Source organism: Anabas testudineus, chromosome 22 (assembly GCF_900324465.2).
Source record: "Anabas testudineus chromosome 22, fAnaTes1.2, whole genome shotgun sequence".
Classification (NCBI taxonomy): Eukaryota; Metazoa; Chordata; class Actinopteri; order Anabantiformes; family Anabantidae; genus Anabas; species Anabas testudineus.
Genome location: NC_046630.1, coordinates 17,350,514 through 17,365,348, shown reverse-complemented (window position 1 = coordinate 17,365,348; position 14,835 = coordinate 17,350,514). Strand labels below are relative to the sequence as shown.

Below are 14,835 nucleotides of genomic sequence, written 5' to 3'. Positions count from 1 at the left end.
TGACACTATGATACAGACTTTGGTGTGGAAAACTCCCTTTGGCATTCAAGTGAGAAGGAGATTTGTGGTGGCATAACGTGACTCAACTCTGCGTCAACACACTCCTATCTAACAAGTGTACTATTTTGAGTCGCAGTTCGTGTGTGGGAACACACACTGTGGGGAACTATGAGACACACTGTAGGTAGAGCTCTGATAACGCTCAGGGCTTTTGTGCGTGAATAGAGAAAGAGAATTTTTGGTTTTTACAAGGGGAACTCCAGGATACATTTGAGAAACAGTGGGGATCACTCACTCCGGGATCACAGTGGCATATTGATAGTTGTATACCTGTAACGGCGTACTTTCTGCAGACATGGATGTAAAGCCTACGATGTCGCTGAAGTAAATCGTGACACTGTCGAATGCTTCTGCCTGCACCGTCTCTCCTCGTTTTAGCTGCTCTGCTACTGAACTGCAAACAGAAAGACAGAAAGGTCAATGCTGGCTCATGCTGCAAATGCAAAGACAGGTTCTGAGGATATTGAAAAGATAAAAACAAGATCACACAAGCAAGCCCTATAACATGACAAGATGATGCTAGTTTTGTTGATGTCATGTTGTCAGGTTAAACTAAAAACCCATAAAGATTTGTCTTTCAAAAAGACAATTACTCATTGCCTGGCAGGTTCAATTATAATTCTAACCACATGTCAGTTTATCTTTGTTAATTCTGCTCACATTCGTTTTGTCCTAATCCAATATTACCAAAGGCAACAAAAAACAGAGGCACAAGTCAGCTCATCTGATTCGCACGCATAGTGAGAAATGATATGTGTCCTTTCTCTCAGGCTCTGCTCAGGCTTTGAAGGAGGGAACATTTTTCAGCAGGAAAAGAGGATAAATGGGTGAGAAAGATGGGATTTGCTACTGCAGTGTTATCCAAATGCCTAACCTCACTATCACGTCTGTTCTTCTGTCGCGCCTTAATGAGTGTTTCGCCTGTCAGCTCTCTCTGTTCCCTTTCATCTACAGTGAGATCGCACCACAGGGAAATGTGTATCGGTTAATAAAATGTGGTGTTGGGAGAGATTTCGAATCTTTAATTAATGGAGGGATTTAATACAACTGACAAAGCCATGCTGGTAACACTCACCCTCTTTGCTGAGTTCAAGTTAATTGGAGTTTTTGCTGGAAGGAAGGGAAAATGTGGATGTGATTGTGATTTTTTTTTTTTTCTTACTGTGGTAAAATTTGATAGAGGAGGTTTTCAGCTTTTCGTTTCTCCTCCAGGTAGGCTTGTGTTCGCTCCTCTACGAGGTTCTCCAAGTTATTGGCATATTGCTCCATCCTGGACAGCAGGTTGTTAAGAATACTGGTACTTCCCTCCCTGTGGTAAACAGATGCAGTAAAATTAGTCCATATTCACAAAAAACAGTAGAGATCTGGTCCTTTCTTGCAATCCTGTTTTTTAGCATATTACTAATTTAGCATTGCAGCCTGGGACATTGTTGGTCTCATGATAGTTTCAAAAAAAAAAGATTAAATTGATGCAGCAGGATCGGAGTTAGTTTCATTCCAAAATTCCATAATGGCTACAGCTTAAAGTATTGTAGTAAAGTGTATTGGAGTGTAGACAGGTAGGACTGAGCAGATTGGATTGATTTAGAGTCTCATACTGTAGCCTTATCAGTGATGAAGCCTAGTAAACCACCTGTTGGTTTGCATTTTCAAACCTTAAGCCACATCTGATGCTGACCCAAGTAATATAACATGAGGCAATTTATCAATTTTCACATAACTTCTTACACAAACCTTTTAATACAACTTTTTTTCACATATGTACTAGTATTCCCCAAGATAGTGTAAGTACATTTTCATGTCTAAAATAGCAACTCAAGAATGGCTTACCAGATAAAGTGTGCATATTTTTGCAAGTGCATTTCAGGAGCACTTTTTGCCCTTTTACTGCCAAGCTATCAAAATAAAAGCTAAAATGCAAAATGTCATGAAAAGTGTACCAAAAAAGAAAGCAGTGTCCAGTGTCCTTCCTTGATAATTATTATAGAAAGAAATACTGTCTGTATCCTACATAAATGTCAAAAGAAGCAAAGTCCAAATATTGTCTCTTGTGGATCCTCTTGTCCTTAAATTTAAAACTATAGATGGAAACATCAGATATTATTAGTATTCAACTGATAAAAACAGCACAGTCGAGAGAGTCAGAGGAGGTCCCAGTTAGCAAGGAGCTACTTCACTAATTAATTCTAACTAGTACACTATATTGTCAGAAACAAGGATAGACAGTGCAGCAGAGATACTGCAGTTAACAGTGGCAACAATGGGAAACTGGTAAGAGGCAGCATTCGGTGAAAAAAATAGTTCTGTCTCCGTTAGTTCAAGGTAAGATAACAGTGATGCTATGATCAGGAATATTTTCTTAGCCTTGACAAAACACATCCAGAGCCACAGATGGCATTGTAAAATGAGTTTCAAAGTGGAAAACGGGTTCTCGCAGGAGTGAAAAAGAATCATAGTAAAAGCTTGGAGTAAAAGAGTAAAGAGTTTGCTTTAGTTAAACAGCAGTGTATACAACTGAGCTAACAATCAAATCATTCAGACTCCCACAGGGTATGAGTAGCTCTCTCTCCTCTGGTGACTATTGGCAACCATTATCAAAAATAGAAACTCACCTACTGTGAAGTAAAACCCACAAAATACCAGAAGTTCATGTTACTCTCCTTCTGTGACTCTTTTCATGTATCCAGCAATGAGATATTTATGTTTTATTTTTGTTTTTATACCATACATTAGCTCTAACATGTGAACACACAGCAGGTGTTGTTTCCCTACAACATGGAGGAACACTACAAACATCCTGTAAGAATTCATTTCATGTCCACTGCTTCCATTGTAGCACTTTGCATATATTTTCTAATCATACAATGAAAATGCATGCAATAAAATGCATTGCATAATAGGTACTTCTCGGGAGATTTCTGCATTCACATGCTTACGCACAGACACATGCATGTACACGCATTTACTCCAGGTGAGTCATCCACACCACCGTGGCGGCTAAAAGCATCAATGGCTGGCATCCTGCCACAATTCTTCTTGGTCACAGCTCCTACACACACCCACGTGTTGTTTAAGTTTAAAGAACAAAACATCAGAGCACTCACTGAAAGCAATCACACAGGCCATGCACTGTTCATCGCACCGTGCATCACAGTGAACAGTAGTACAGTAGTAACAGTGAAATCTGAGATCAGTTTCTATGATAAGCCGGATTAGAAAGAGACGTGTCTACACAATGATCCTTTCAGCAAGTGCTTTAATGTTGTATCTTAGTATCCTATCCTCCCTCATTAAGCAATGCAACATGATAAAAGCTTGACAATTTTCAACAACATCTGGTAAAAGCTTTACAGAAACATTTAATATTAGGGGTTAACACCACTGCCATCCCTCTAACATACTTTTTTCTTTCACCGTCCAATCATACATTTGCTTTCAGATGATAATCTACATGTGAATGTGACAGCAGCAGCAAGTAGACGCAGAACAGTTGCTCTGCTCTCGTGAACATGCAGGTATCTGCTGCACAGTTGACTAAACTCGAAACCACAAAACAGAAAAGGATCCAGACGTTCATTTTAAGAATTTTAAGACCCTGAATTATATGGAAGAAAATGTTATTATGTGCTTAGCATATAGGTGCAAAGCTGCAGAGATTATTAATACTATTTTATTTTATTATTTTTTTTATTTTTTAACCAGCGATTATCTAACATAGATTTTAGAATACATATCGGACTAAAGTATGCTGCAGAACTGGATTGTTTGTCTATAGATGTACATACAGCATGTAGGTGCCAGTGTAATAAAAATTCAAAGGTAAGATTTTGCTGCCACCATCTTTGTTTATCCAGTCTGGTGTCAGAGGCCAAAGAAGGGTCACAAGACAGAAAGTCTTTAATTCACCTTGTGTTTAGCACCAAAATGTTTTCTATTTCTTGTTATTTCTTTTATTCTTAATGGATACAGTGTCCTACAAAACTATACAAGCTTTTTAATGGAAGAAAGTCATGGAAGTTACTGGACACTCCAAAATAGAGAACCTGCACTGAAGCCAACTCTTGCCAGATGCAGGCAACTGACCTACAGCCCAATCACACACAGCACCGAAAAATAAATGCACTGCACACTGCATACCATTCATTCAGTATTTAAATTCACAGTAACAATTAAGGATCACAACACAACCCTATAATGGTAGATGCAGTTATTCTTAAAAATCTGTTAATACGTAAAGACAATTTATTATATAAACTACAGTAGCTAAACTTTTTTATCCACGTCACAGCATATTTCTAACCATTTTCACTATAATATGCACTGCTACTTAATGAGACTCGAGTACAGTGCAGAAAGTATTGTGTTTATACACATACTGTAACAGCAACGTCCTCCAATCAATCTTAACCACTATTCCAATGTTTTTTAAATACCATATTGGATGAGCTTGAAAATAAAAAACAAATGCATGCATTTTACAATGAATGCTGTATTTCGGTGATCTTTTATAATTTCCCAACAGTCTTTTAGTCAGTGTGCAGCAGTTTAGCTTAACAACCTAAAACGTGTGATTGCACTGAAATAATTAGCAGCAATAGGTAATTTGCTGCTTTAAACAAAACCAGCTGAACTCAAATAACAATCTCAGAAATTTGGCCATATATTTCCCCTGTAATGCCAATTTACTAAACCCATTGCAGCAAATGTTCTAAGGAAACAAATGAGAAAGACAATTACCCCCTGAATGAAACCGCTAGAACACATTGTGCAGTTGCAGTGAAATCTGAGTGATCCTCAAAAGTCTGATGGCATTTCACTGTGAGTTGATGCTACAGCAACATAATACATTTGGATACATTTGCACAAACAAGGGCTGAGTCACTTGTACAAAGCTGTAATTTTTAGACTGTATTTACGTAGTTTCAAGAAATCATGGCATCATCGCCAGCCAGACAGCATGTTTGTCTATGTCGATCTGGATCCAAATGCTGATTAAAAATGAAAAACATTTTGTTCTATTTAAAAAGCAGAATTAGAGGATTGTTCAGTGTTGGCTGAGCTATGCACTCTGTGAGTGCTTTCTTATTTATAAAGCGGCCAAACATGCTTTCCACAAATATGTGGATTGATGAGCCTGACAGTATTTTTGTGAGCTGTGTCAGTTAAGAATAAAAGAAATAACAAGAAAAAGACAACATTTTGGTGCTGAACACAACGTGAATTAAAGACTTTCTGCAATATGAGTAGTGATAGCAAACACTGAGAGTCGATGGGTACACTAAGACGAGGTCAGCTATTCATGGTGAGCCAAGTGTCAGCTCCCTGTGTGGGTTAAACCAAACCGTTTACTGCTGAACACCCCTCTTGTTACAGCGCCCTTCAAGCCCAAGCTTTTACAGACACCAAGAATAACAGCCCATCCATCACATCATGTCAGCGACATACATTTAGCTAATGAAAATAACAGGCATTAACGCACAGGCCTGTGAGGCAGAGGGCTTCATGTACATGAGGAGGGATTTAGCATGTGGCTGTCAAGAGCATCCTTGAGTGCGTCTGAGGACATCAATCATACAGAGATCTCTACTTCTCCAAGCTACTGCAAATGGAAAGCCATACATCACCAGGCTCATCCTGTATTGACTTACAAAGCTAACAGACAAGAGGTCAGGCTGACAAAAAACACTATCTGTTTATAGATGCCCTTCCAAAGAACCTATTTTTAGATTGCTATTCCACCAAGTCAACACAAATTCCTTTGTAGTTTTGTACAGGTGTCATGCTGAATTTATCCTTACAGCTTTTAGATGTCTTAAATTATGAACTACAAATCATGTTTATACTCTATACCACCCAGTTTTCTCAATACAACAGCTTCTTTAAATCTGGGAATGTACTACACATATTGAGGAAACAGAGGACAGTCTAACATCTAAGATGCATTTTTCTGACAACAGCAAACTTTGAATAGAAAAAAGATACTTGGCAATATGATAATCATATCTTAAGAATGTTTGTCCTGAGTTAATGGCTCAGCAGTCATACAAGACTGCACAAAGAAATGTAGCTGTAGTCCTATGGATTTGATTTGATAACAATGTAGTGTAAGTCATGAATGCAATACTCTTCCAGAGCAGCATTGAACTCACCAGCAAGGACATTCATCCATATAACAGGTGACGGTAATGCAACTTCAATGAACAAGGTAAATGAACCCATTACCATGATGGATCAGCTTTTTAAAGTCCGATTTATATATGGTGCTGAAATGGCTACATGGAAGAATACAATGATACGATATTAAACTATCTTTGCCATATTTGCAAAGAAGGCTGACAACACTTGACAACACTAACACAGTATGACCTCGTGCATTATCACTATGAAGGCGCAGGTGCAGATGAAATAACTTAGCTCATAGGTTTAGTTACTGTGTTTTAATGAGGGCAGTTATCAGCTAATGTGCTCTATATACACTATACATTAACGCTCAAAAGTTTGTGATCACTTGCAAATGTCTTTGTTTTCCAAAGAAAAACACAATTGAGTCCATTTCATAAACAATTAAAATTAATGTGATGATTTTTAAAGAATGATGAAATTGTCAGTCCCCTGCATCAGTCTCCTGGTATGACTGCTAATTCAAGTTAATCATTTTATAAGGCTAATTAATTATGAGAAATCCCTTTTGCAATTGTGTTGCACAGCTGAAAACAGTTGTAATAATAGAGCAAAGAAGGTAGCATGGCATTCTTTAGGTTAGTTTAGTATCTGAACATTGGTGGGTGTTTGTTTACAGGTTCCAATAGGCACCAATAGCCAGGAAAAACAAACTTTCATTAGAGACCCATCAGTCTTTTGTTGTCTTTTGAAAGGAAGGCTACTCATTGCAACAAATTGTAATGAAACCTGAAATTTCTTATCTCATGCTGTTAACTACTCCCATGAGAGAGCAGCACAAATTGGCTCTAACAGTGACAGAAAAAGGAGTGGGAGGCCCCAGTTGGCTCAACTGGCAGCTGCACTAAATAGTACACATCAAACACTAGTGTCAGCATCAATAGTGAAGAGGAGACTTCAGGATGCTGGACGTCATGGCAGAATTGTCAAGAAAAAGCCATATCTGAGTCTGGCCAATCAAAACAAAAGACTGAGATGGGCAAACAAGCACAGACATTGGAGACTGGAAGACTTGAAGAAGGTGTTGTCTACACGAGTTTGAGATCTTCCGATCAAACAGAAGAACATTTGTGAGATGAAGAACAAATGAAAAGATCCTAGAATAGTGCTTATTACCTTTAGTGACCTTGAGGAACACCATGCCATACCCTGTTGGGAAGCACTTGATTGGGGCTAATTTCATCCTACAACAGGATAACGACCAAAAACACACCTCCAAAATGTGTCAGCGATAATTGAAGAATAAGTGGTCAGCTGGAATTCTGACTTGAATAGGGTAGCCAGCACAGTCTCTGGATCTGTACCCTATTGAGCTGTTGTGGGAGCAGCTTGACTGTATGATACGAAAGAAGACTCCATTAAGCCAATCCATCTTGTGGGAGATGCTCCACAAGCATCTCCCACAAGCATGGGGTAAATCTAATCAAATTATCTTGAAAAATTGACAGCTAGAATGCCTAAGGTCTGCCAGGCTGTAATTGCTGTAAAAGGTGTTTTTTCTTATTAGAACATTCATCATTTCCATCAAAATCATTATTTCTAACTCTGACAATGTCAGTATGTCCTGTTCTTTTGCTACACTTCCTATTCAGACTAATTTTGTGTGTGTTTCCCAAGTGATTCCAAACTTTTGAGCGGTAGTGTAGTTAGTAGGTGTTTGCTAGCTGGTGAGAAAAGAGAATGCACAATGAGAAAGATATTTATCAAAACAGTACTAATTTATAAGGTTTGTTTTAGTTTGTTTGTTTTTTTTTTAGCTTGGACTGCAGTACTTTTTTTTTAAAAAGAATTGACAAAGCAGCATTAGAGTAATTTTCAGCAAAATCATGCTGAGCTCTTTCCAATGCAAAACTTCTGTTTTCTTTCATTCCCTCTCAAGTACAGTGAATTAATAAATGTTAATACATTTATTACATAATACAAATGTTACTTTGGCTATTGATTCGTTGTACCCTATTCAGCAACACAACAAGATAAATATTGCCATTACTGCCCTCTATCACAAAGCAAATAAACAAATTTAAATACAGCAAACATGGATTATTTACAGTAATAATAAAAAACATTAAATCAGCGCTTAAGTATAAATCAGTTCCTCTGGCAGGGCTGTTGTAAACCATGACATTCAAGTGCAGTATCAGCTAAGCTATATAGCACACACACAGCATGACCATGTTAAAAGAAAGTGCCAAGCTGCCATTCAGGGTAATGAACCATGACCTGTGTTTTGATCTTCATGTCACAACTCACAGGCAGGACATTACAACCACAGTCAGCTCCAAGCTACATTTACTCAGGCACTGATTTTTACCTTGATTTTACTGTCTAAAAATTACAGTTTTTTGTTTTTGTTTTTTTTGTTTGTTTTGTTTTTTTACCAAGACCAGACATTTAGTTTTATGACAATTTAGCTGTGGGTACATTCTGAGACATCCTGGCACTAAGCTTATTTAGGCAATTTTGTTAAATGACCAGATATAAAAGTTCACCACATTTTGAAATTATGTACAGTTTGACATCATTGCATCATATCAATTACAAGAAACACAGGACACCTAATAGTTAATGTCCCCAAAAAGAGAGTATGTAAAGACAGAATAAAAGTGATCTCAAGATAGATCTCAGAGGAACTCCTCAGGTTACAGGTGAATTGATTTAGCATTGGATATCAGTGTTACGGATACTGTAAAAATAGTCAAGTTTCCAGCTGCTTTAAGTACAAGTCGATGGGTTTGAACAACAATTAGCCCCCAGTGCATCCATGATTAGGGATGTCTGAAATTGTTTCTGGCTTTTATTTTAGTTTTATAAGTATTTACTTTAATGCTGCTTTTATATCTGTGAAATAGAGAGGAGTTTGACCTATAGCAATGAAGTGGAAACTACACCACAGAGTTAAACTTCTTATACCACCCTTCATATAGAGTTTTTATAATCTTTATGCAGTATACTGTGTCTTATATCAGTACCTATTATTAAGTGTTGTCAATTTTCCCAAACAGCGTTTACCAGGCTCTATTTCATATCCAAAATGTTTGGAATAAATTGTGTATTTCCATGTGTGTTCTTGTGTGTTTGTACTCTTTCTATCACTTTCTATCAGCCCGGATGCATCACAAAATTGACTTTTTCTGACAGAGCTACCCTACTCAAGGGAAAACATGTGCCTCCCTTCCTGCATCGACATAAAAACCAAAATATGCACATAAATGATTCATGGTATTACTGAAAACAATACAAAACATATGGACTCTCACACTCCCCTTTCTTAACAAAACACTCACACCCACTGAGAGATGGAAAGATAGCAAAGAGCACTTCCTGTCAAGAGCAGCCTGTCAGGAATTACAAACAGTCTTTATCTAAAATTGTATTGGTGATTACCAGGTCAGGATTCTTTTTTCCTGTTCTTTATATATATCCTAAACCTATCAATTACCATGGAAGTCAGAGGCATTTCAGGGTCTCAACATATCGTGAACTTGTTCATTTTGGCAGGAAAGATACTGACACTGTGGGAAAAACTGTCAATTTCAATTTGTCAAGTTATCTTTGCTTCGAAAAAGATGATGGCAGCGTACAAGGTGATAAATTAATCAACCGTGGTTGCAGTGTTATTGTGTAATTTAAGTCAATTAAATCAGCCGGTTCAACTAAAATACAAAAAAAGCAAGAAAAACTGTCTAACTATGGAGATGTTTTAGTATATTTTTTAGGTGAACTGACCCTTTAAATAGAAAGCACTGTAAGGAAAAGTCTCACTTGTTGAGTTTGGCCATGTAGATCTTGATGTGGCTGAAGTCGGGCCTCTCTGCAGGATCTTCGGCCCAGCAACCGTCCATCAGTATGGTCAGCTCTTCTGAGTGGCATCTGTTGTCTGTTGTCGGTCGAAAGTATGGCTTCTGACCGTTCCTCACCTTCTGTATGATCTCTGCAGTGAAGATGAAAATTCAATTTTTGTTCGTATCAGAGACACCAGTTCAGCTCAATGGTAATTTCTGAACATGGATTTTCTTGTGATTTGAGTGATTCTGAAGTTTTCTAAGCTTTAAATGCATATTTAAAGGAACACAGTACTTCCTTATTTTTGGAAATGTTGGACAGTTACAGTAGATGGGAAGACTGATACCACTTTCATGTATCTCAGAAGTAGTCCAGCACATAAACGTCTATAATACTACAAAAGCTTTAAAAACCTCCCTTCTTCTTAGACTAGTAACTCCTTCCGATTGTTTTAGTTCACATACACAGCACTAGTATCAGGTCAAAAATTTGATTTGTCCAATACTTTGACCACATACTACCAAACAGTGCACTTATTGTATCTAAAAGCTAGTGTCAGCACCCTTGTTTATTTGTGTTTTTTGACCAGCAAAGGCCTTCAGCATTGAGCACAAATGATGTGACACAAACACATCCTTTGTCTCCAGAAGCAGAAACAGAAGCAGGAGCCTTCACATCAATGTACTTTTATCAAGTCAACTTTATATTCTAAAAACAATGTAAAGTGTACATTTTTGTAATAACAGGTTTAGGTTTGAGAGATTCTGAATTTAAACACAGTAGACTTTTAAACATAGATTACTATTTTCAGGCATATCCTGGGTGATTCTGTCGATGTGCTAATTCTGCTGGATGAGTTTTTAAGTCATCAGCAGTGCAGTCTTGTTGTCACTCCTTTCTGATCTGTTAATCCTATCAATTTAAAGGTTTGTAATAGACATCCTTTCCCCAGTCATCCCTTCATATCTTCTCATTACTGTTATTAGTCTCATCATTAAAGCCCAATGACAGTAATCAGAAGATTCAACTGTTACTTTCAACCACAAAATTACAATTACAGTGCTGGATTTAACACATGCAGACACTAGAGAACAGGTGGCGGCTTTCACTGCTCTCAGCCTGTTAATGGAAAAGCGTCAAGCACTTTTACAATCAGCAACAAGCGTGACTGTGAATAAAACAGCTAATGAAAGTCATCACGTGGAGGAAGCGCCCCAGGAGAGTTTTCCACATCCACTTTGGTCATGTGGAAGTTGAACTCCCGATTTTTGAATTGCTTTAGAAGGGAAAGTTTTCCCTGCTGTCACTAAGCAGTAGCAGCGGTGGAGGTAAAAGAAGAAGCTGGTGAAGAAACTGGTCAAACCGCAAAAGGCCAACATGTGTGCAGGAAGCTGAAGAGCCAAGGTGTCTGCAGTGATTAAGCCCCAGTTTGGAGGTTTACAGTCTCTGTAGTAGCACATTTTCCTTTGTGTGTCCTAGAATAGTGTTTCCCTTGCTCAGCTGGAACGGAAGAGTAGTGATAGAAAAAGGAAAACGCTAATTTTGGATTTGATTTGTACAATTCAGAATTATTAGCGTTGGTTGACCTTTGGGATAGAAATAAGACGCCACATCACCTACACAGATCTCTTCATTTCGAGAGTGAAATGATTAAAGCACTGCTTCAGATCTACGTTAAGAACAATTTGAATGTTGCCTTACGGGTCTGTTGTCTTTCCAGACATTTAGCTTCTCGGTTTTCCAGCTCAGCATCCCTAGGAATCACATTTACGTAAAAGCACACCTAGTCTTTTATAGTGATTTTTATATACTGTAAGATATCACCTTTGTTTTCTTCCTATGATGTCATAAGTTTCCTCTATCCTGTTTATTTATTTGTTCATTTTCATTAGGTTTAGTTGGATTCTTAAGAATGATCACATTTTGTGACTAAGTTATAAGACAGGTTGGGCTTTGTGATTCCTCCTTCCCTTTTACATCTGGCCAACATGTGTTCCTTGTTTATGTTCATGGCTGCAGGGTCACAATAAAGTAGTCTGGCCTTACAGATGTCCACTTTGAAATGTCAATGAAGAGCCCATGAATGAAGTTCCTATTATGCAAACTTCCGTCTTTTCTGTCTTTATCCTTGAGCGTTCGAAAGAGTTGAAAAAATAATTTTGTGAGTTAATGACATAAAACGTGTTTGTACTAGTTTATCTGTTCCATTTTCTTTTCTTTGGTTGATGTTTAACATGTTAGTTTGCTGCATTTGTTTGCTGATTTAAAGTCTTCTGGTCATTTGATGCCACAGGGGGCAGCTGTCCCCCCTTACTGAGGCCTGTAAAAGACAGCTGTGTTTACCTTTGGGGCTGAGGTCCATGCCTTCCACATAGAAAGGTCCATTCCTTAGGGCTATCTCCTGCAGTATGATGCCAAAACTGTACACATCACCCTTCTGAGTTCCTTGAGGAGGATGCTGGTCATATATGAGCAGCTCAGGAGCTGTCCAAAGCTTTTCTGAAAGAGCGACACACAGTCAGAAACAATCAGAAAATGTTCCAAATCCAGCAGCAGCTGGTGTATTTGTGAATGAAAACATGCAGCGCCTCGACCGCACGAATAAACACGTCTTACTTGCATAGAGTGCGTGCGAGTCGTCGTTTTCGCTGGATGAGCGGAAGCTGGCCAAGCCATAATCTGTGATTTTTAAAACAAATCTACTGTCCACGACACAATTCGATGACTTCAGATTTCCATGGCAGCCAAAGTAGCTGTTATGGAGATAGTTCATTCCCTGGTGGAGAGAAGCGTCAAGCAAGTCAAGCATTAAGAGAGAGGGGGGGGGGGGGGTGTCTCTACTCTACAGCAAATCATACATGAGGACACACAAATGGACATATGGAAATAATATGCGTTGACAAGTGGATGTATGCTGTGGGTTTTGAAAAGAAGCTGTGTGAAGCAGCACAGTCTCACAGGAATTTCTGTGAAATGACTGTTAATTCCTTTAGTAAGGGGACTCCTGCTACTCTGAATGTGTTTGTGTTCAGGTATTTGTGGAAATAGTGAGTCAAATGTCCCTCAAACCTTCACCAGCAACTGTCTTCTCTGCTGAATGATTTTATCTGTGCGGTGTGGGGCACTTTAGCCGCAGTGCTTCATCACACATAAAGTTTAATATCGAATCCATCCGAGAGGCTGACCTCCTGACAAAAGCCTCTTTGTTAGGATGAGTTAAAAATAATCTTCTGAAGTGCGTCTATGATTAGTTTTGATTAAGCTGGAAAGATATTTTCGTAAATCTGTCCTACTTTACACTGTAAAACAGCACTATTTACTGGAGTTTCATACGCTGCGCTGTGCCAAAAATACATTTCCGCGTATGTTTCTCTGCCTCATTCACACGTTCCTTGTCTATGTGAAACCATGGCAACCTAGACATTTACTGTGGGTCTCTAAGACACACAAAGCATCTTATTTCATTCTGAAAAGTGACCTTTTTGCCCAACATTTATATGAAAACATCAGATAAATTGATGCTTCTGTCCTGCCTTTGACTTCAGATTCTTGTTTACATTTCAGTCTGACAGCCACGTACTTTCACTATGTCATTGATCAGTGAGTAGCGAAACATCCAGTCCAGGTTGATGCTCTCATTCTCCAAAATGTCCTGGAAAAACAAAACAGATTAAAATGGAGCTGAAACCTTTATAGTCAAGCACAAAAAAACATCTTGTTTCTGCTTTATCTTTTGAACTCCCAGGGGGCTTTTCAGTAGCCAAGGCAGGCCCAGAGTTTATTTTGGAACTAAATGCTTCAGACCAGATACTAAATATTCCTTTTCATTTTCAGGGTCACTGATTTAGCAAGATGTTAATGAATAATCTGCAGCCAGCCAGTTACTGGAACCTGCGTCCAGCTTTGACATCCAGTGCCATCATATCAGCAGCAGCTTTTTTTTTCTTTTACGCAGAAGTCCTTTTGTACAAGTGTGAGTGATAAAGTCCATGACTGAGCCTCCCAGCTCTTTGATTAATCATGCTGCTGTCATGTTGGGAACATGAACTGCCAGCCAACAATAAGCTTGCTTAAAGCATCACATATTTCTTAAAACAAATAAAGACTAGATGTAATAATCTTATAATATAAAACAAGAATACACTTCCAACTTTAAAGGTGAGTTCATGATGTATTGTAAGTTCCCTGTGGTCTAAATGTAAATACAGTACAAATATTTCCAGGAACAGACTGTCCATGCTAAAACTAACTCTATCAGTTGGTTTGACACTTTTCCAAAATCAAAATCAAATCCCTGAAAGCTTCCACTGATTCTTGAAGTAACTTCTGTTCCAAATAAAATCATACCTGATCAATACTCATTAACAACATTATATTAAAGAAGTTGTTCTTTCAGTCTTTATTTTGTATGTAAACATCAGGAGTTTTTGGCCTTTGCATTGTTTGTTTTGTGCGAAGATCCAAACTAGCAAAAGATATTTCATCTATGATAATATAACAAAGAAGATCAGTTCATCTTCACAGATGGCAGTATTGACTCTTTAAATATCAATTGAAGTTGTTAACCATCAACTTAAATAGATGAGATCTGACTGAAATATAATACAAGCAAAAGATATTTTGTGTTGACAAACGTATGTGTCATTACTATGTTTGAGTACTAATGTGTAAAAGCAGATGTGGACTTTACCTGCAGGCTGCCTCTGGGGCAGTACTCTGTTATGATGCAGATGTTGGGAGGGTCAATGCAGGCCCCGATGAACCTGGTTAGATGGTTGAACTGAACGTCTCTCATCTGAAAATAACCACACA

General features: G+C 38.2%; 2 protein-coding genes across 2 annotated transcripts in view; one reads left to right on the top strand and one right to left on the bottom strand.

Moving 5' to 3' along the window:
- The window catches only part of LOC113148227 (atrial natriuretic peptide receptor 2), a 49,001-nt gene that overhangs the window by 6,135 nt on the left and 28,031 nt on the right, over positions 1-14,835 (bottom strand). Inside the window, exons 11-17 of the mRNA XM_026339834.1 lie at positions 14,714-14,818; positions 13,604-13,675; positions 12,640-12,799; positions 12,367-12,522; positions 10,003-10,171; positions 1,223-1,369; positions 331-454 (exon numbers count right to left, since the gene is read on the bottom strand). Of these exons, the coding sequence (XP_026195619.1) occupies positions 331-454; positions 1,223-1,369; positions 10,003-10,171; positions 12,367-12,522; positions 12,640-12,799; positions 13,604-13,675; positions 14,714-14,818 (933 nt within the window). The remainder of the gene's footprint in view (positions 1-330; positions 455-1,222; positions 1,370-10,002; positions 10,172-12,366; positions 12,523-12,639; positions 12,800-13,603; positions 13,676-14,713; positions 14,819-14,835) is intronic.
- The window catches only part of spag8 (sperm associated antigen 8), a 36,905-nt gene that overhangs the window by 14,731 nt on the left and 7,339 nt on the right, over positions 1-14,835 (top strand). The window lies entirely within an intron of this gene.